This window comes from Trichomycterus rosablanca, chromosome 8 (genome assembly GCF_030014385.1).
Source record: "Trichomycterus rosablanca isolate fTriRos1 chromosome 8, fTriRos1.hap1, whole genome shotgun sequence".
NCBI lineage: Eukaryota > Metazoa > Chordata > Actinopteri > Siluriformes > Trichomycteridae > Trichomycterus > Trichomycterus rosablanca.
Window position 1 is genome coordinate 19,948,512 of NC_085995.1, and position 21,015 is coordinate 19,969,526.

Genomic DNA, 21,015 nt, shown 5'->3' on the forward strand with positions numbered 1-21,015 from the left:
CTGATGCACCAAGACCTCTGCTGGCTGATTGATGGCGCCTGCAGACGGGCGTGGAAGGAGTGTGTTGATCATGGTGCGTCTCTCCGTACACAGGGCTGATCCGCATTAGCACTCGCCTAGTGCAGGTGAAAAGATGCATACGGCTGCTGCCTACGTGTCAGAGGGGCGTGGGTTAGCTTCATTCTCCTCGAATCAGAGCGGGGATCGGCATTAGTGGAGAGGAAGCATGATGTAATCGGGCAATCGGACGTGCTAAAAGTCGGGAGAAAAAGGGGAGGAGAGAGAGAGAGAGAGAGAGAAATACCCAGAATAAAGTGGCACATTATGGTCACAACAACTCATTCTAGATTCATTACTTCCTTTATTTACATCGTGTTTACCTACAATGGCATGGAAAGTCATGAAAGTTTTTTATTTTTATTGAAAATAAACCAACAGACAAAACAGCATTAGCAAATTAGCATCTTCTCAACTTTTACCTAGTAAAATTAGATACAAGTTTGTTTCTTACTACAGCTATCCAGTAATTCACTGTAACTCACAAGACAAACAAATAGGTTTGAAAACGGCAAGAAAATCAGTCACACAAATCCAGACTGGGAATGAAAACAGGCCTGAGTCCTAGAAACAAAGATAAAAAAAAAAGTGTCAAGGTTTAATGCAGGGACATTTCTAGCTGTGGAAACATGCTGATACAACAGATAAGAAAATAACCCCAATACCTTAACCACTGCCCATTTTTTTTTATTTAGTAGTATAAAAAATACTAAACATATTCTACTTGGTTCATTTTTAATTGTTTGAAATCACCAGATCACACACCTAAATGCAAAGGCTACATAAAATATATATTTTTAAACATCTGATAATACATAACACACTCAATGAGCACTTTATTAGGTACACCTGCCTGATTAATTTCATAACACCAATGACTCCGATGAATTTTTCAGGACTAGCCCATCTTTAGCTTTATGTACTTTGTCATCCTCCTGTTACCCCATTTATCAGTCAAAAGGGACTCCCACTGATCTGATGTTTGGGAGGTAGATTATTTAATAACACTATCATGATAACATTGTAGTGTGTTGTTCTGGTATGAGTGCCAGCAGCATCAGGTGCAGCAGTGTTGTTGGGGTTTTAAAATAAACATACTGGCCTTTTTTATGATGTCAGCACTTGTTGTAGGTGTACAGTTAGGGACTAAAGCTAAATTTTCATGCACAATGCGTGTTGATCCTTCTCTAGTACTTTATCAGTGGACATTTTTTTGATCACAGGATGGTGCTGGCTTTATATTTTTGCCCAATAGCAGGGCTACACACTCGTACACACGGGGGTGGGGAAAAAGTCTGAGACCACTAGTAAAATCATCTAAATAAGTTGCATATAATTATGTCTTTTACAGTATGTTATATACCAAAGGATATCCAATATGTTGCACGCTTCTGCCATATGAACTACCCAGTATGTACTAGCACAGTATGCAGTATAATCATTCAAGCACTGACTGGCAGAAAGACAAGACTCACAGTGTGTGTGAAATCCTCAAGGGCCACCGGCGGTTTTCTGGATCTGCTCCTTCAGGATCAGGATACTTTGCCTCTGTTCCGGTGGAAGCATGGCGATCTGCTCTGGAGTCAGCTGCAACACCTGCATGATCAGAGCCGCCTGGGGGAAGAAATGCAACCTAGTCAATTGTGTATACTAGCAAGGGAAAGAGAAACAATAAGGCTTTGTCTGTTCATTTCAAAAGTGAAACATCAGTCAGTGTTATGTAGTCACAGCTAAACTGGAAATCGTGCACAAATTCATTAACCAGAAATGTTTATCTACACTTTGTGACACTGCAATCAGATAAACCAAAAATCTCATCTTTAATCTTTAAAATAGGCTATGACTTTTACCTTTTCGTGATCTTGAGATGATACCTCAGATGGAGGACCCTGCTAGGTAAAAACAAGATCTTAAAGACAATTCAACTACAAACCAAAATATTAAATGCACTGATATTTAACAAAAAATACACTGATGAGCCAAAACATTAGGACCAACTATCAAAAATAAGAATGCCAATGTCATGGTGAGGGATAGACTAACTGTTGATCTTATGGTAACTAATCGTAGTGCACATGTTGAATGCAGCAGATATCACGAATACCTTCATTGTCAATGTACAACAAGATTCTTTGTGCTTTTCTTTAATATACAAAAGAAAAAACTAAATAGAATAGATATATACAAGCATGTGTGTGTATGTGCAATAAGAAATATAAGGTAGTAATAGAAGGATTCTGGTAGCGTGAGGCTCCCGGTTTCCAAATATGGTGCCATGTGCATCAATAGCAAGGCAATATAGTGATGGCAGTAGCGATGCCACGACCATGTAGCAGCTCCAGATGTAGTTAAAGTGAACAATGTGCAACAGTGACTGTTATATAATATGTATTATACTATACTTCACATGATATACCAACTATGCATAATACACACAGAGAATGATGTAATAATGGTACATGGTATACTTAAGGCCCTATAGAATTCATGGTCGTGAAATAGCCGATTCCCGTGTAATATGCATGGTTTGTGTTTAGCGATTAAACATTTTTCATTCACGTAGTGTATGAACTATGTAGCGCAATATGCAATATGAGGCACTCCTAACAATCATACAGCGATTATGTTAATGAAACAGACTTTTCTGTGGTGTTGTGTGCCGACAATGTTTGATGTATGTCTATGTATTCAGTGCATTTTGTCCCTTTGGAGATTCCATAACCAATGGAAAAGTGTGCTTCTCTAAAAAACATGATCATTTCTGTGCTGCACCTCAAAAGAACAAGCCAGTAAAGTATTACGCTCCTGATAGTTTGTCTATATACAGTTTAATTCTTACTTTATAAACTCATCAAAGTCTAAAGATACTCGGTTACACTAGCAATTGTTAATGTCCAAGATTTTGAAGTTTCAAGCAGTTAAAAACACTACTCGGGTAACTGAGTTTGAATTTATGAGTGTTATATAATGACTGCTGTGAAATGTGGCACTTTTCTTGAAAAATCTGTGAAATCTGTGATTTTTGAAAAACAAGGTTCTTGAAATTAAGCACATTTTTCTGTGAATTTAGTAGGGTATAATGCTTAAAATGCACTAAGAGTGTGCTATGGAACGTTCAGAGTGTCTGTGAGTCATGTGAGGTTGTTGGAGTTTTATTGCTTTGGGGGAGAAAACACTGTCCCTTAGTCTGGCAGTACAAGCACTGATGCTTTTAAAATGGCATACAGAACACAGTAAAGTGAACAGCTGGTTGTAGGGGTGTGTTTTGTTTGGCAGCCTGAAGACCAGAGTGACTTTGATATGGGTCAGATCATTATGGCCATACAGTATGATTGGTTTTGAACAGTGGACCAACAGTGGTTGAAGGAAAGACAAGCCACAGACCACCAACAGGTTATTGGGTGGTCAAGGCTTATTGATGCCAGAAGACATGAAGGCTATGGTGTCTGGTACAGCCCAACAGCAGGGCTATTGCAGATTATTTTAATACTGGTGATGAGGTGAAGGTGTCACAAACTCTTCAGTGTATGGGGCTACAGACTTGGTCATAATGATTTGACTCATGAGTGTACACAATTACATGAAATGGTTTAAAGCATACGGGTCGAGCAGATGAGGGCGCGTTGGATGGCATCGCGTGAGGAGGACCCTGCATTCCACCAGCTACAGAAACTCTTTGGCCTGCCACAGGCCCCCGAGCATCTCCAGCCCTAGGATCACGCCCTTGAGGAATTGTGGCTTTAAAAAAGTAAACATAGATTAACATTTTTAATGAAGTCCAATTAACAGACACTACAGCAAAGTACATGTTTAAAGTTTATGTACCTCTGGAGTCCATAGGTGGACCACGTTGATCCATCATAGGGCCTCTGGGTTCTCCCATCATTGGGGCTCCTCGCATGTCATGAGGTCCTCGCATGTCTGGAGGTCCACCCATGTGCATGGGTGGCCCCTGGTGTGGTGGAGGCCCTCCCATATAGCCCCGACTGAACACAGAAACACACAGTCGTTTACAGATTAGACCCGGTCCGATATACTGACCTGCCATTAAACCAGACAATTGTTGACTCTAGCATTAAGTGTGTATGTACAGTGATGATTCAAATCTTGCACAAAAGAAAGTCTGCTTTGAGTATTGAGGATTAACTCGAAAATTAACTTTGCAAGTGGATCGTATGTCTGCATATTTGATTTAGCACATTATTTACACAGGATGTGTTTCGTGATGCATGTACAGTGGTGTTCAAAAAAATAGCAGTGATTTTAAAAAAAAGTGAATAAAGCACAAAATCATTATAATAACTTATTTCCATGAATGCAAATGCACTGAAAATACTACACTTTCAATTCTAAATCAAAACATTAACAACATTTAGCCAGTTTGTGTTAATCCTTTACAGAAAGTTGAGAAAAATGAATATTAGGCTGTTCAAAAAAATAGCAGTGCCAGCATTTTTCTTTAAAAACTCTATAAAAATGTAAGTATAAACTGAAAAAAATGTTTGAGGTTTCACTTTACTTTAAATTACTGAACTAATATTTAGTGGCATAACAATTGTTTCTGAGATCTGTGTTGCATGGAGTCGATCAACTTCTGGCACCTCTGAACAGGTATTCCAGTCCAGGATGATTAGACTACATTCCACAGTTCTTCTGCAATTTTGGGTTTTGCCTCAAAAAAACGTGCTTCAGATATCAGCCCACAAGTTCTCTATGGGATTGAGGTCAGGGGATTGGGCTGGCCACTCTATTACCTCAATCTTGTTTGTCTGTAACCAAGATGTTTTGGGTCACTGACATGTTGAAACACCCATTTTAAGGACATTTCTTCTTCGACATAGGTGCAACATGATCTCCTCAAGTATTCTGATATATTTAAACTGATCCATGATCCCTCGTATGTGATAAATAGGCGTAACACCATGGTATGAGAAACATCCCCATATCATAATTTTGTACCACCATGCTTTACTGTCTTCACAGTGTACTGTGGCTTGAATTCAGTGATCGAGGGTCGTCTGACATAGTCTACGGCCACTAGACCCAAAAAGAACAATTTTGCTTTCACCAGTCCACAAAATGTTGAGCCATTTCTCTTTGGACCAGTCAATGTGTTCCTTGGCAAATGTTAACCCATTCAGGACACGTCTTTTTCTTAACAACTGGACTGTGCAAGGAGTTATTGCTGGTAAATTGGCTTCACTTAATCATCTTCTGTACTCACTGGTAAATTTAGATGTTCCTTGATCTTTCTGGAGGTGATCACTAGCTGAGCCTTTGCTATTTTGGCTATTCTTCAATCTATTTGAACAGTAGTTCCACGCTTCCTTCTGCGTCTTTCAGGTTTTGGTTTTCACTTCAAGCTATTTGAGATCATTTTAGCTGAGCAGCCTATAATCTGCTGCACGTGTCTGTATGTTTTTCCCTCTACAATCAACTTTTTATTCAAAGTACACTGTTCATCAGAACAATGTCTGGAACAACCCATTTTACCCAGTATTTCAGAAGGAAATGTGCTATGACCAACCTGTGCAACATTTGCCCCCCATCTACCTTAAATAAGGGCCAAAATTGACACCCGTTCTTCTGCAGAATGAATGACTTCACCAATTGAACTCCTCACTGCTATTATTTTGAACAACCCCCTTTCAATCAATGCTTCGATTACTCAGAATGAGTGGCATGCATGTCCTAATTGTTGGGTTTGTTTTGTTTTCATTACTCTACTACACTTTCAAGTGAATTATTTGCAATGTAGAAATATATTTTCTACTAAAAACAGTGATTTATCAGGTTAATGGTGTTGGACTGCTATTTTTTTGAACACCACTGTAGCTTGATCATCTAAATGTTAAAAAAATGACAGATCAGCACTTAAGTGTATTAAATAAATTAACCAACATCTGCCAGATTCATAATTTAGCCATCCTGACTAAATATTACTACATGGGCACAAATTCCAGATATTTTCCAGTCCAATAAATGATGCTGATGGATACTATGGTACCTGTGATTATTAAACATGCTCACTTTAATGTACTTGAACCACACTAATACACTGCCTGGCCAAAACAAAAGGTCACACACTCTAATATTTGGTTGGACCGCCTTTAGCTTTGATTACGGCACGCATTCGCTGTGGCATCGTTTCCACAAGCTTCTGCAATGTCACAACATTTATTTCTGTCCAGAGTTGCATTAATTTTTTCCCAAGATCTTGTATTGATGATGGGAGATTTGGACCACTGCACAAAGTCTTCTCCAGCACATCCCAAAGATTCTCAGTGGGGTTCAGGTCTGGACTCTGTGGTGGCCAATCCATGTGTGAAAATGATGTCTCATTCTCCCTGAACCACTCTTTCACAATTTGAGCCCGATGAATCCTGGCATTGTCATCTTGGAATATACCCGTGCCATCAGGGAAGAAAAAATCCATTGATGGAATAACCTGGTGGTTCAGTATATTCAGGTAGTCAGCTGACCTCATTCTTTGGGCACATAACGTTGCTGAACCTAGACCTGACCCACTGCAGCAACCCCAGATCATAGCACTGCCCCCACAGGCTTGTACGATAGGCACTAGGCATGATGGGTGCATCACTTCTGCCACCTCTCTTCTTACTCTGATGCGTCCATCACTCTGGAACAGGGTAAATCTGGACTCATCAGACCACATGACCATTCTTCCATTGCTCCAGAGTCCAATCTTTATGCTCCCTAGCAAATTGAAGCTACACAGCTGTTTAGTCCCAATCCCTTGAGTTCCTTTCACATTGTGCATGTGGAAATGCTCTTACTTTCACTATTAAACATATCTCTGAGTTCTACTGGAGTTTTTCTACCATTTGATTTCACCAAACGTTTAAGTGATCGCCGATCACGATCATTCAAGATTTTTTTCCGACCACATTCCTTCCTCGAAGATGATGTTTCCCCACTGTCCAAAAACTTTTTAATAATGCGTTGGACAGTTCTTTAGTAGATTTTAGTAGTTTCAGCAATCACCTTAGATGTTTTCTCTGCTTGATGCATGCCAATAATTTGACCCTTCTGAAACAGATTAACATCTTTTCCACGACCACAGGATGTGTCTTTCGACATGGTTGTTTAACAAATGAGAAGCTACTCACTGCATCAGTTAGGGTTAAATAACTTGTTGCCAGCTGAAACTATTTGCTTAGTTAAATCCAGGTGGTGACCTTTTTTTTGGCCAGGCAGTGTATATTGTAAATGTACTGAAACATTTTTAAAATAAAGACAGTATAAATGCATCCAACAGAGGTGTTATACTTACGGCTCCACTACCTCTCCGCCGACGCCTACCAGAGATCCGCCTCGTGGATCATTAGGGCCATCACCCAGCAGGCCTCTTGGTGGAATTCCTTGAGGTCCAGGCGGGGCGCCACGCATAGGAGCCCGTGGGTCTACCATGGGCACTAATTATAAAAAAAAATAATAATAAAAAAAATAAAAAAATAAAAATAAAAAAAACAGAATTTAGTTGAAATATCCCAGGTATTGCACAAGTAATAACTCAAAAAACACTTCACAAAAAGCTAAGTGCTAACTGTATTTGGTCACACATCGATGTATGGAAGCATGGAGGTATCCTGTACAAAGCATTATAAATATCACTTTAGTTTACTGAATGATCCATCATGGGCTGATGATCACTGAAGGTGAAAAATAGCTTGTTTATAAACTGATATACATTTTTTATAAGTGAGCTTTTGTGGCGTTCAGGTGGCACAGCATGATAAGTCACCAGCACACCAGGGTGCCTTCTAGCAGGCATAATTGGCTAATGCCTGCAGCAGACAAATTGGCCTCCAGTCTGCTAGGGTGGGAAATGACCGGTGGGGCTGTGAAAGGAACCTGGCTGTTCAGGGCGCCTGCACAGAAGTGGAGAAGCAGAGGTTGTGGCGTGGCTCTCCGAGCACAAAGCCAGCCTCACACACAAAAATCCACCGATGTGTGGGTGCATAAGAAGGCGAATCAGTAGACTGCACACGCATCGGAGGGAGTGTGTGTCAGTCAAGTCACCCCCTCCTTGGGCACCACTAGGGGTCCCTAGCAGCAGACTGACTACGCTAAATTGGGAGAAAAATGGGGTAAAATGCAAAGTAGAAAAAAGTGAGCTTTTAATACTTTAATAACGACACTATGCTATCATATAACCCAGATCTCAGATCTCGGCAAACATCGAGGTGAACCAGCAATACCTTGCGCCCGCTCGATAGTGGGCTGACCAGATGATCCTACAGGAGAGTCCTGAAGGCTTCCTGAGGCAGCATTAAGTAAAAGGAACAGGAAATATGACTGAGAAAGTATAGCGCTTGCTTGCAGCAATAATAAGACATAAGCCCTCTGTGTTTTAACTAATATAAAATGTTGACATTTGAACAAATCATTCTCTAAGTGTTATGTAATAAATCATTAAAATGTGTTGCAATCGTATTAAGCTTACAAGACTGGGGTGCTATTTTTAAACCTGTCTGCCTAAAATTAGTACCTGTGCTTCACACATTCAACTGATTTGACGTTCAAATTCACATGTTCACAAATAGACTAAAAAGAATTAAAAGGGAAAATGCACTATTTAAACTGCTATTTATATTTATGCTAGAATGTGTTTGTCTCTCTTATATTAGCACTAGTGCAATTTTATTCTGGTTTCCATTCTCACCCGGGGCAATTTATAGCAATTTGGGGGGAAGTGGGATGAAACCAGAGTGTTTATATTAATTTCAGATTGTTTATATTAATTTGTTAAGAGCTGTTGTGTGTGTTTCTGTTGGGTAACGTCAAGCTCTGGCTGAAATTAAACAGGCTGAACAATATTACAGATATTACAGATATTAATAGATACAAGAGCAAAACAGCCACTTTGTCACTATCAACAGTGTATTCCAACAAAAAGAGTGGATTCGACTTTATGCAGTGTAATTATCCTGAAGTAACTTAAATAATAAAAGAAAGCTGTTTAAGGTCTGAAAGTCTTAGCTGCAGATCTCTAACTGTTTAGCTTTCATCATCAGTAGGACACAGTTTGTAAGGATCACCCACCTGGTCCCCTTTCCATGGGAACAGGGCCTCCCTGAGGTATGCCCATCTGAGGCTGCATTCCACCTACAAGAAAGGAACAGAGACAAACAACTCTGGTCATGCACAAGAATGTGTGTTCAGACAAACATACACAGAATAAGAGGGTACCCAGGTTTACCTCCTGGGCCCATGGGCCCCTGTCCTGGCATAGGCCCCTGTCCCGGCATAGGTCCTTGTCCTGGCATGGGCCCCTGTCCCGGCATGGGTCCTTGTCCAGGCATTGGACCCTGTCCTGGCATGGGCCCTGGCACTCCACCTGCCATCTGAGAGGGAGGCATCATCTGAGGAGCACCATTTATGTGCATTCCTGGCTGTAAGGCACAGTCAAAAGATTTTGAGATAAAAACGGGCAAATTAACATTTACATTACATTTGTGGCACTTAGCAGATGCTTTTATCCAAAGGGACTTACATTTGTTACAGTATTCAGTCTAGGCAATTAAGGGTTAAGGGCCTTGCTCAAGGACCCAACAGTGGCAACTTGTTAATGGTTGGGCTTGAACTGGCAATCTTCTAATTACTAGTCCAGAACCTTAACCGCTAGGCTACAACTGCCCAATTAAAAGAGTAGAAAGTTACAACGCAGCCATTAAAACTGCATTACAAATAAGTCTCATTTTAAAACAATGACCTTACCTCACAATGCCTGATACAGCTAATCATCAAGGAAAACACCAAAGATCATTTACATACCAAGCAAAAATAAGTATTTTCTGTAAACCTAATGTCTTGTTCTATCTGCTCTTGGCCAATTGGTTTATACAGCTTAGCAAAAGCAAAGTGGAAGAAAAGAGGCATGCTTACCATGGGCTGGGGCTGGGTTACAGGAGCATTGGGCTGAGGAAGAGGCTGATTAGATGGTCCTGACTGGCTGTTTGGATTTATGGGCGGCACAGCAGCTTGACGATGAAGCATTTTCTAAAAAAAAAAAGTATGTTTTAATGATACTTTACTTCTCTGACAAACATTTTTATAATCCTTAGTAAACAAAGATAAAATGTGCTTATCACTACAAGTAAATGAGATTAAATGCTCAGAATCACACTGTTCTAATACATTTCTACACTTTTAAATATGTGATTGCTTAATTACTTGAAATACACATCAATTGAGCCGATTAGTATATGCTTTAACCAGTCAGACCTGATTAGATTAGTCAGTAGAAATGATTAAAGTTAGGTTGGAAATAGCTTGGCAATCAGTTATCTGCTTAGGTACATTAATGAAATGCTGTCCCCCTTTTTAACAGTCGATTACTGACAGTAACAAAAAAAATGGATCCCTACAATACATTAGAGCTGACATTTTTAGGCTTTTAGGGTGGCTAAGCAGTCTACCACTGTGATATGTTCAAACTGGTGAGTTTAAATCTCAGCAGGGCCACTGACCTGACTGTGCATCCAAACAACCACAATTGGCTGTGTTCAACAGACTGTGTTTAACTGTAATATACAATCTCCAGGACTGATCCTGGTGCCTGTGTGAATGCGAGTGTGTGTGTTTCACGGAGAATAGCATGGCTCTTTGTGTGAGACACAGTTCTACAAGGAAACCAGCACTGCCAGGTGATAAGAAGCGTCTGAAGATTGGACACCGTGTCAGAAAGGGCTTGAGATGATCAAGCTCTCCTTGATCAGATCAGGGTTTGTAAAATAAGCAGCGAATTGACATTTGGGAATTGGAAATGATTTAACTGGGAGATAAAGGGGAACAATCAAAACAAATAAAATAAATGAATAAATAATAAATAAGCATGGGTACCAAGGCAATACTCTGGACATCCCTTTAATGTACCAGCAAAAAGCCAATAATAACAGTTTAACAACTTTTTATATAACACTATACAAAAGTCAACATAAGAAATAACTACAAATCTAGTAATTAAACTATATTCCATCTTATTAGTGAAACCATATGTCCTCTATAAAAGTGCATTTAAAAGACTCAGTCTCACCAAAGCAATCTCAGGGTCCACGATCCTCATGACAACCTGTGCCTGTAGCAGAGCGTAAGCCAGCTGTGGATTTTGCAGCAGCATGTTCCTGGCCTCCTGAGGACTATTCTGAACACAAAGCTGCAGAACAAAGAAGAGAGACAAACTGAACCAAATGCCTTGATCATATTCATAACTGCCAATCAAGAACACACTTATCTAATAAAACACGAGAACAAACAAAAGATGGAGAGGACAAGGGTTGCATGACCTCCCTAATTCCTTTTCTTTATTCACAACTTATCAGCCTGATTCTGTGAGGAAAGGAAACAAGCACAGAGGGATTCATGGTGAACATGGTCAAGTGAGCTGCTTGTTCACTTGTGTTAGTTAGGAATGCCACCAAGTGGTCAATTGTTTGTTTGTTTGTTAGGATTTTAACGTTTAATGTTTTACACTTTGGTTACATTCATGACAGGAACGGTAGTTACTCATTACACAAGATTCATCAGTTTCACAAGGTTATATCAAACACAGTCATGGACAATTTAGTATCTCCAATTCATCTCACTTGCATGTCTGGACTGTGGGAGGAAACCGAAGCAACCAGAGAAAACCCAAGTGGACACGGTGAGAACATGAAAACTCCACACAGAAAGGACGCGGACGTCAACCGGCCACCCCTCCCACCCCCTTGGAGATCGAACACAGGACCTTCTTGCTGTGAGGTGACAATGCTTCCCACTTAGCCACCGTGCCACCCAGTGGTCACTTGTAATCTGTGTTAATAAAATATTACAAGGAAATGTGTTGTTTTAATACCATCAATTAACTCTTTTTCAAATCCTCATTCATGACCCTTGGGTGGGTCACGAGCCAAAAAATGGGTCACAGAGAGAAATAATAATAATTAAATTAACTGATTTTAACAGGCACATAAACATGAAATGAGCACGAACGCCCCCTTGTGGAGGCCTTACAATACACTTTGTAAACCACAGTGGGACCAGACTGGCACCATTTTTTTTAACCAAGCATAGTTTTGTGTTTTGTTTTGATGCCTTGTTCGTGTTGCCTGGGTCACTTAAAAAAGGCTTTAAAAACTCTGATAGGTAAGAATTTGTCTACCGTGAAAAGTGAAAAGGTTACATACACTTGTAAAGATCATGTGAACATGCCAATCTTGAAAGTGCAATGTGAATATACGTTTCAAATGTTGCTTAGGTATATTTTAAACAGCATGTTATATCTTAGGAAACCCACAAAATAACTTACATTTGTAAAGACAGAGGTACAGTTGCAATCAAGATTATTCACCCTCATTGCAAATTAGGTTTATTAGCAAAATGTATGAACTTTCAGCTGTTTGGATCAAACCAAACAAAAAAACATTTAAACAGCTTAGCACAACTAATATAACCAGTAGTATCTTCAAATTCAACTGCAGTCTCAGAATTATTCGATCCATTCATGACAAGCATCTTTAGTATTTAGTAGAGCACCCTTGTCCTGTTATGACCTGCTGCAGACGTGATGCATATCCAGTCACCAACTTCTGTTTTTGACCACCTGAAGTCAAGAATCTGTTGGCAGCCGTCGACAGCTTCCACTTTCTGCCCCGTCCAAGTAGTATAGCCAGTGTTGCTTTAATTCTGAACTTTATTTCTGGGAACATTCAGTGCCTTTGCTATCTTTTTTCTATCCTTTTCCTTGTTTGTGCAAAGCAATTATCTCTTCTCTTAACTTTTTGGGCAATTTTCTTAACTTAACCATATTTCTAACATGCAATCAAACGTCACAGTTAAAAAGCCCAGCCAGTCCTCTCAAACACGAATTAATTCAAAAATGAATTCTTATGTGGATTCTTATCAGGGGTTCTATTCAGAAGGTTGAATAACACTGAGACTACAGTCACCATTAAAAGTGGCATTCTGAATTGAATTTGGAGAAACCACTCGTATTAGTTGTGTTGAGCTTATTGCAAACAGCTTATAGTTTGTTTGTTTATTACGACTTTAACGTCATGTTTTTACACTTTTTGGTTACATTCATGACAGGAAACGGCAGTTTACACAAGATTAATTAGTTCACAAGGTTATATTGAACACAGTCAATACAATTTTGTATCTCCAATTCATCCCACTTGCATGTCTTTGGACTGTGGGAGGAAACCGGAGCACCCGGAGTAAACCCACACAGACACTGAGAGAACATGCAAACTTCACACAGAAATGACCTGGACCGCCCCACCTGGGGATCAAACCCAGGACCTTCTTGCTGTAAGGCGACTGCTACCCACTTAGCCACCGTGCCGCCCGCTTAGTTTGTAAATGTAATAAACCCACTAATAAACCCAAATTGCAATGAGGTTGAATCATTTTGATTGCAACTGTATGTGTTTGAATCATTGGGTCACAGTTCCAAAATCATGCAAATTCCAAGAAAGCCATGACATACAGTAAGTACATGTCTTTTAACTTTACTTAGAAATCAAGTAGGCAAAAATTATGTTGTGTTTTCCTCTGTGCTCACCTTCATCTGCTTCATGAGCTCAAACATTTGCTCGGGAGGCAAACTGGCCACAGCTCTGCTAATAGATTCTGGAGCCTCCTCTGTGGAGCAGTTGTCACCATAAGGTGACTCAATGATGGGGACTCCAGTGCCCAAACCTCAACAAATAAGAATACAAAAGATTATTTTTACAAATGTATTCATTGGTAAATATCTGAACAGCCTTTAACTGTCTTTAACTGTGAGACTTTCCTCCCATTGGAAGGGTCCACATGTGAACATTCCCCCAAAGTCATGGGCCCATTCCCCAAGTATTACAGAAACAAAATCAAGTCTCTAAAGCCCACATTAATATGGAATTTGAAATTATTAGTACATTACACTGTACCAGTATACATTACACTAACCAGTATATGTAGGCTAGTAATTTCTTAGGTATTCAGTGTTGACACCCTTTTTTCCAAACGAGCTACTCACTCTTGAGCTCTTCCTTGTTCTTTTCACTGGCAGCGTTGTCCACACGCAGAGCTCGGCCACTGAACTCCCGGCCATTAAGGTTGCGCATGGCACTGAGCGCTGTCTCCTGGTCCTGGTACTCACAGAAGCCATAGCCTTTGGGTTTTCCAGTTTCTCTGTCATACACCAACCTATAACGATATGTTATTTAGTCTTGTAATTGTTCTACAAGCAAGAATGTGGGGGAAAAAAAACACCTTTTAAACAGATTTCAATTGATTTCAGTGTCTGTTTCTACTGAAATTTTTCCTACTGTACCAGTGTTTTTGGAATTGGTTTTGTATTGCAAGTAATATTAGAACAGCTATGTAATTTACAAAATGTTACAGTAATGTTACAATATTTAATACAGTTGACCCTAACAGATTTTATACAACCTTAAATCAGACTGTATGAAAAACACAAATTTGTAATGGCCTTTGAGTTTTATTGCATTGCAGACATGTTTTGTCTAGTAAATTTCATTTAATTTGTTAATATACATCCATTCCTATGTTTCAGGTTGGGACAAGGGTAATTAAGGTCTAGTAAAGGGGTAAAAAATTAAATAACGATGTGATGTCAACAGGTGATTATTATAAAGATAGAAATGTTTGAAAACCTGGCTGTGTGAAAAGTGTTGATGTTTGGTGTTGCAGGCCTGAAATGCAGGAATGGATGTATAATAACAAATTAAATGAAACATGAAATATCTAGGGTTCATAGTGTATGCATTGAAATAAAAGTCAAATTAAATGTAAGAAACACTTCTTTATGAATTTTCTCCCCCTTTTCTCCCTTTTTTTTTCAGCGCGTCCAATTGCCCCATTGCGTCATGCTTGCTGCCGATACCTGCTCTAATTAAAGAGAATGAAGCTAACCCACACCCACTCCGACACGTGGGCAGCATACCGTATGCATCCTGTCCCCTACACTTTGACGAGTGCAGTGCAGCTCAGCGTTGTGTACGAAGAGACACACCCTAAGAGCACTCTTTTTATCATCTCTGTGCAGGCGCCATCAATCAGCCAGCAGAGGTCGTAATTGCACCAGTTATGAGAGAGAGACCCCATCCGGCTTAGTCCCGTCCATCTGAACAACAGGCCAATCGTTGTTCATGTGGCCGCTCAGCCTTAGCCGACAGGCAGAGGTCCCTTAGGGTTAGGGTCTCTTACAGCCCTGCTACATCTAGTCTAGAATTCTTACCTGAAACTGACCACAAGACCAACTTCTGAGAAAATGTCTTTCAGCTGCTCTTCTGTGGCTTCATATGGAATGTTTCCAACTAGGACATAAGAACATAGCGTAAACAGTTATGGTACAGTTATACACCTAATCCAGTAATGTCACATTATTCCATGTTTACAGAACAAACCTGCAATTCGTTCGTTTCTTGTTCACTGTCCTTTTTATGTGTTTATATATTTTAAATAATTTTAAACAAGAGCAGCATGTGAGGTCATTTTTACCCAATGCCAGTCAGACGCTACAGTAGAGGCAGCCCAGACTGATTAGGACTTATTTTCCTAGAACTTACTCCACTTTCTTTTATTTTCTAAACTCCTGATTTTTGTTACTTATTATTATGATAAAACTGTTATAACTATATTCAGAGCTTATAGTCCAGATTTAGTGCTCAAAGAAGCTTTAAGGGGAAGAACATTTTCATGTGATGATGTGAAAGCAGCGGTGCTACGAGCTCAACCAAGAACATTTTTTGCTGATGGCATAAAAAAGTTGGTACAACACTGGAAAAAATGCATCTACGCAAAATGCACACATGTTAATGTTAATCTATGTGAATATTTTTATATACAAACAATTATGTCCATATATTGTATCATACTCCAGGGTGGCACGGTGGCTAAGTGGGTAGCACTGTCGCCTCACAGCAAGAAGGTACTGGGTTCGATCCCCAGCTGGGGCGGTCCAGGTCCTTTCTGTGCGGAGTTTGCATGTTCTCCCCGTGTCTGCGTGGGTTTCCTCCGGGTGCTCCGGTTTCCTCCAACAGTCCAAAAAACATGCAGCTAGGCTAATTGGAGACACTGAATTGTCCTATAGGTACCTAGCCGCTAGATGCACAAACCAGTGCATTGTAGGGCCGGTCCCGAGCCCGGATAAATAGGGAGGGTTGTGTCAGGAAGGGCATCCGGCATAAAAACTGTGCCAAATCAATAATGCGGACCATGATCCGCCGGCGACCCCTAATGGGAGCAGACGAAGAAATTAATTGTATCATACTCCAGAATAAGGGTAGCAGCCTGTTTATCCTAATATTTACTCTAATGTTGTTAGGAAAAGCATTAATAAATATGGGCTGATTTTTTTATTAAGATGTTTGGTTAGCGCTTGTAATGAACTGTCTGCTACACTCTATTAAAGCAATAACCCACGAGAGACCATGTGTTACTGCGATTTTATCATAGAAGTAACGCACGGTCTCTCGTGGCTTATTGCTTTTATAAAACGGCAGTCAACATCAAATATAATAAAATACAACAATGTTCAGTTTATAAATGTTTTTATTTACAAAAACACTTACAAAAAGCATTCTTCCGCGAAATCAGGTAGTCCGTTAACATGTTGCTAGGCAACATGAGGGCAAACATAACATTCGCAGTAAACATTCCTCAATGTTTCAAACAAACACTATTACACTATTTCTTGGACTAATTATTAGGATTACTGTTTATATTAATCTGGACATTTCCATGTATAGTACATGACTTAAAATAGTGTTCAACCAAGTTTGTACTTTTTCTTTTCAGTGGCGTATTAATATGGAATGATGTGAGGTGGTCATAGGTGTGCGTATATCGGGGATTATAAAACGGATAGTTCCGGTCCTAAAATCTGATTGGCTGAGCCGCGTTCGAAGCCGTTGTAAAATCCCCGATAAACACACACCACCTCACATCATTCCATATTAATACGCCACTGAACAGAAAAAGTTAATGTTATTTTCGCCCTCATGTTGCCTAGCAACACTGTTAATCGAACTATTTTGCGTCGTGCAAGAATGCTTTATTGTAAGTTTATACACAATAAATACATTTATGAATTAAACATTGTTGTATTTATTATATTTTATGTTGACCGCCGTTTTATAAAAGCAATAAGCCACTCGAGACCGTGCATTACTGTTATGATTTTAGCACGGGGAAAGAAGTTTTAGGCACTCCGCTTCGCGTCGTGCCAAAAACGTCATCCCCGTGCTAAAATCACAGTAATGCACGGCCTCTCGTGGCTTATTGCTTTATTTTACAACGGCTTCGAACACGGCTCAGCCAATCAGATTTTAGGACCGGAACTATCCGTTTTATAATAAATCTGTTTTATAATATCCGCTTCGCGTCGTGCCAAAACAACCTTCCCCGTGATAAAATCATAGCAGTAACGCACGGTCTCGAGTGGCTTATTGCTTTTATAAAATGGCGGTCAACATAAAATATAATAAAATACAACAATGTTCAATTTATAAATGTTTTTATTTACAAAAACACTTATAAAAAGCATTCTTCCGTGACCCCAGGTAGTTCTTAACAGTGTTGCTAGGCAACATGAGGGCGAACATAACATTCACTTTTTCTTTTCAGTGGCGTATTAATATGGAATGATGTGAGGTGGTCCTAGGTGTGCGTTTATCGGGGATTTACAACGGCTTCGAACGGGGCTCAGCCAATCAGATTTTAGGACCGGAACTATCCGTTTTATAATTAAGATTCACGTTCTGATGCAGCCCTGGTTTTATGATGTGAAATAATGATACAATACTACTAATAATAACACATTAAAAAAAAATTTATATAATTGTCACAAAGCTTGTTTAGGCATATTTTGCTATTGTTAGTGTTTATTATAAACTACAGGGTTACAAAAATGTTAGTTTGAGGCGAAGGGCCTAGTGCATTATTATCATATTTGGAGCAATGGTCTACAGAGATGGTTTGGCTGGTCATTTTTGTATTAAGTATATTTGTTTTGTTGTTTTATTTACAAACACACTTTGCTAGCTAGTTGAACATATACAATTCTAATGTGAAGACTCAGGGAGCAAACGTACACGAACGTAAACGAATGAAGCTTCGTATTTAGCAGCAAGATAAACAAACTGAAGTAACTAAATGAAGACCCTATTACTTTAGCTCTTCAGCTAGTTGTATTTAGTAAAGAGGCTGTGTTAGCATCGTTGGCTAACCGGTTATCAACAGAGTAAATTATTTAAATAGTGTTAATAGTTGTAGTTTACCGAAAACAGAACGCAGTGAGCGGTCTATTGCTGGATCTCTTCCTGCAGCTGCTGCCGCTGCTGAAGCTACATTCGCCATTATTTTCTGTTTTCAAGTTTATTCATTTAACAATTTGTAACAGCAGCGTGTGTGAAGCACAGTGTAAACCATTACACCGCAACCAGTATGGCCGCCCAGCATAACATCTTTCCATAATAAAAGTCTCTTTCTAATTCGAGACGGTTTTAAAATGTATCTGCTGACACCTAACGTTAGGCTATGTCATACAAAAACTGAGTACAGTACAGTGGTACAGTAGACCTCTGACTTACGAATTTAATTGGTTCTGAAGGGCTGTTCTTCAGTCAAAATGTTCGTTAGTTAAACCTATTTTTCCTATAAGAAATAATGTAAATAGAATTCATTCGTGCCAGACCTCTCAAACCACCCCCTTACCTAACCTTTCTAATGTCTTGAATGGTCTTTTTTGTTATAAATACAAGTATATTTTTCCTTAATCTTAAATTATAGAATAGACATTACTGTAATAAACAATAATAAACAACAGTACACAGTATTACTGTACATAAAAACACACATTCAGTACAGTATGTGTGCTGTATCATACACCATAATACATTTCCTTTTTTCATAAAATGTATCTATCAGACACAACAATAACTCTCATATTTCTCTATTATTTCCTTCTTTATTTCAATAGTGTTGTATTTTGTAGGTGTAATTGCACGAAAGAAAGAATACTTTACTCAGCGACTTCCTTCTTCTCTGTCTGATACACAGTGACAGTTACTAGCAGGAGTAATTATACAACAACAAATGTAATAGATTTGTTCATTTTCTCACCACTGCACTTCCTCTGCACATTCTTTGGGGACATTTTAATATTGAATTTTACAAAATATAAAGAAAACACCGGAAAAACACCGTCCTCTGTCCAAATGTTCGCTCACTGTATATATACATATATATACTGTATATAGATGTGCTAAGATATATATATATATATATATATATATATATATATATATATATATATATATATATATATATATATATATATATATATACTGTATATATATATATACAGTGTATCACGAAAGTGAGTACACCCCTCACATTTCTGCAAATATTTCATTATATCTTTTCATGGGACAACACTATAGACATGAAACTTGGATAGAACTTAGAGTAGTCAGTGTACAACTTGTATAGCAGTGTAGATTTACTGTCTTCTGAAAATAACTCAACACACAGCCATTAATGTCTAAATAGCTGCCAACATAAGTGAGTACACCCCACAGTGAACATGTCCAAATTGTGCCTAAAGTGTCAATATTTTGTGTGACCACCATTATTATCACTGCCTTAACCCTCCTGGGCATGGAATTCACCAGAGCTGCACAGGTTGCTACTGGAATCCTCTTCCACTCCTCCATTATGACATCACGGAGCTGGTGGATGTTAGACACCTTGAACTCCTCCACCTTCCACTTGAGGATGCGCCACAGGTGCTCAATTGGGTTTAGTCCATCACCTTTACCTTCAGCTTCCTCAGCAAGGCAGTTGTCATCTTGGAGGTTGTGTTTGGGGTCGTTATCCTGTTGGAAAACTGCCATGAGGCCCTGTTTTCGAAGGAAGGGGATCATGCTCTGTTTCAGAATGTCACAGTACATGTTGGAATTCATGTTTCCCTCAATGAACTGCAGCTCCCCAGTGCCAGCAACACTCATGCAGCCCAAGACCATGATGCTACCACCACCATGCTTGACTGTAGGCAAGATACAGTTGTCTTGGTACTTCTCACCAGGGCGCCGCCACACATGCTGGACACCATCTGAGCCAAACAAGTTTATCTTGGTCTCGTCAGACCACAGGGCATTCCAGTAATCCATGTTCTTGGACTGCTTGTCTTCAGCAAACTGTTTGCGGGCTTTCTTGTGCGTCAGCTTCCTTCTGGGATGACGACCATGCAGACCGAGTTGATGCAGTGTGCGGTGTATGGTCTGAGCACTGACAGGCTGACCTCCCACGTCTTCAACCTCTGCAGCAATGCTGGCAGCACTCATGTGTCTATTTTTTAAAGCCAACCTCTGGATATGACGCCGAACACGTGGACTCAACTTCTTTGGTCGACCCTGGCGAAGCCTGTTCTGAGTGGAACCTGTCCTGGAAAACCGCTGTATGACCTTGGCCACCATGCTGTAGCTCAGTTTCAGGGTGTTAGCAATCTTCTTATAGCCCAGGCCATCTTTGTGGAGAGCAACAATTCTATTTCTCACATCCTCAGAGAGTTCTTTGCCATGAGGTGCCATGTTGAATATCCAGTGGCCAGTATGAGAGAATTGTACCCAAAACACCAAATTTAACAGCCCTGCTCCCCATTTACACCTGGGACCTTGACACATGACACCAGGGAGGGACAACGACACATTTGGGCACAATTTGGACATGTTCACTGTGGGGTGTACTCACTTATGTTGCCAGCTATTTAGACATTAATGGCTGTGTGTTGAGTTATTTTCAGAAGACAGTAAATCTACACTGCTATACAAGCTGTACACTGACTACTCTAAGTTATATCCAAGTTTCATGTCTATAGTGTTGTCCCATGAAAAGATATAATGAAATATTTGCAGAAATGTGAGGGGTGTACTCACTTTCGTG

The 21,015-nt window shown here is 39.6% G+C and overlaps 1 protein-coding gene across 4 annotated transcripts; it reads right to left on the bottom strand.

Moving 5' to 3' along the window:
• Positions 1-341: 341 nt before the first annotated feature.
• cstf2 (cleavage stimulation factor, 3' pre-RNA, subunit 2) lies at positions 342-18,498 on the bottom strand. Of its 4 annotated transcripts, none has more exons than XM_062999897.1 (15): positions 18,351-18,498; positions 15,308-15,386; positions 14,084-14,253; positions 13,628-13,764; positions 11,117-11,236; positions 9,967-10,080; positions 9,281-9,473; positions 9,124-9,186; positions 8,280-8,339; positions 7,352-7,493; positions 3,883-4,043; positions 3,659-3,795; positions 1,908-1,946; positions 1,533-1,671; positions 342-621 (listed from the first exon to the last, which is right to left on the bottom strand). In XM_062999897.1, the coding sequence occupies exons 1-14, from the start codon at positions 18,427-18,429 to the stop codon at positions 1,549-1,551; spliced, it is 1,617 nt and encodes a 538-aa protein (XP_062855967.1). In that variant the 5' UTR covers positions 18,430-18,498; the 3' UTR covers positions 342-621; positions 1,533-1,548. The 4 variants fall into 4 exon arrangements, with proteins under 4 accessions (XP_062855967.1, XP_062855966.1, XP_062855969.1 ...); XM_062999896.1 differs by having other exon boundaries at positions 1,908-1,949; XM_062999899.1 differs by lacking the exon at positions 8,280-8,339.
• Positions 18,499-21,015: the final 2,517 nt, after the last annotated feature.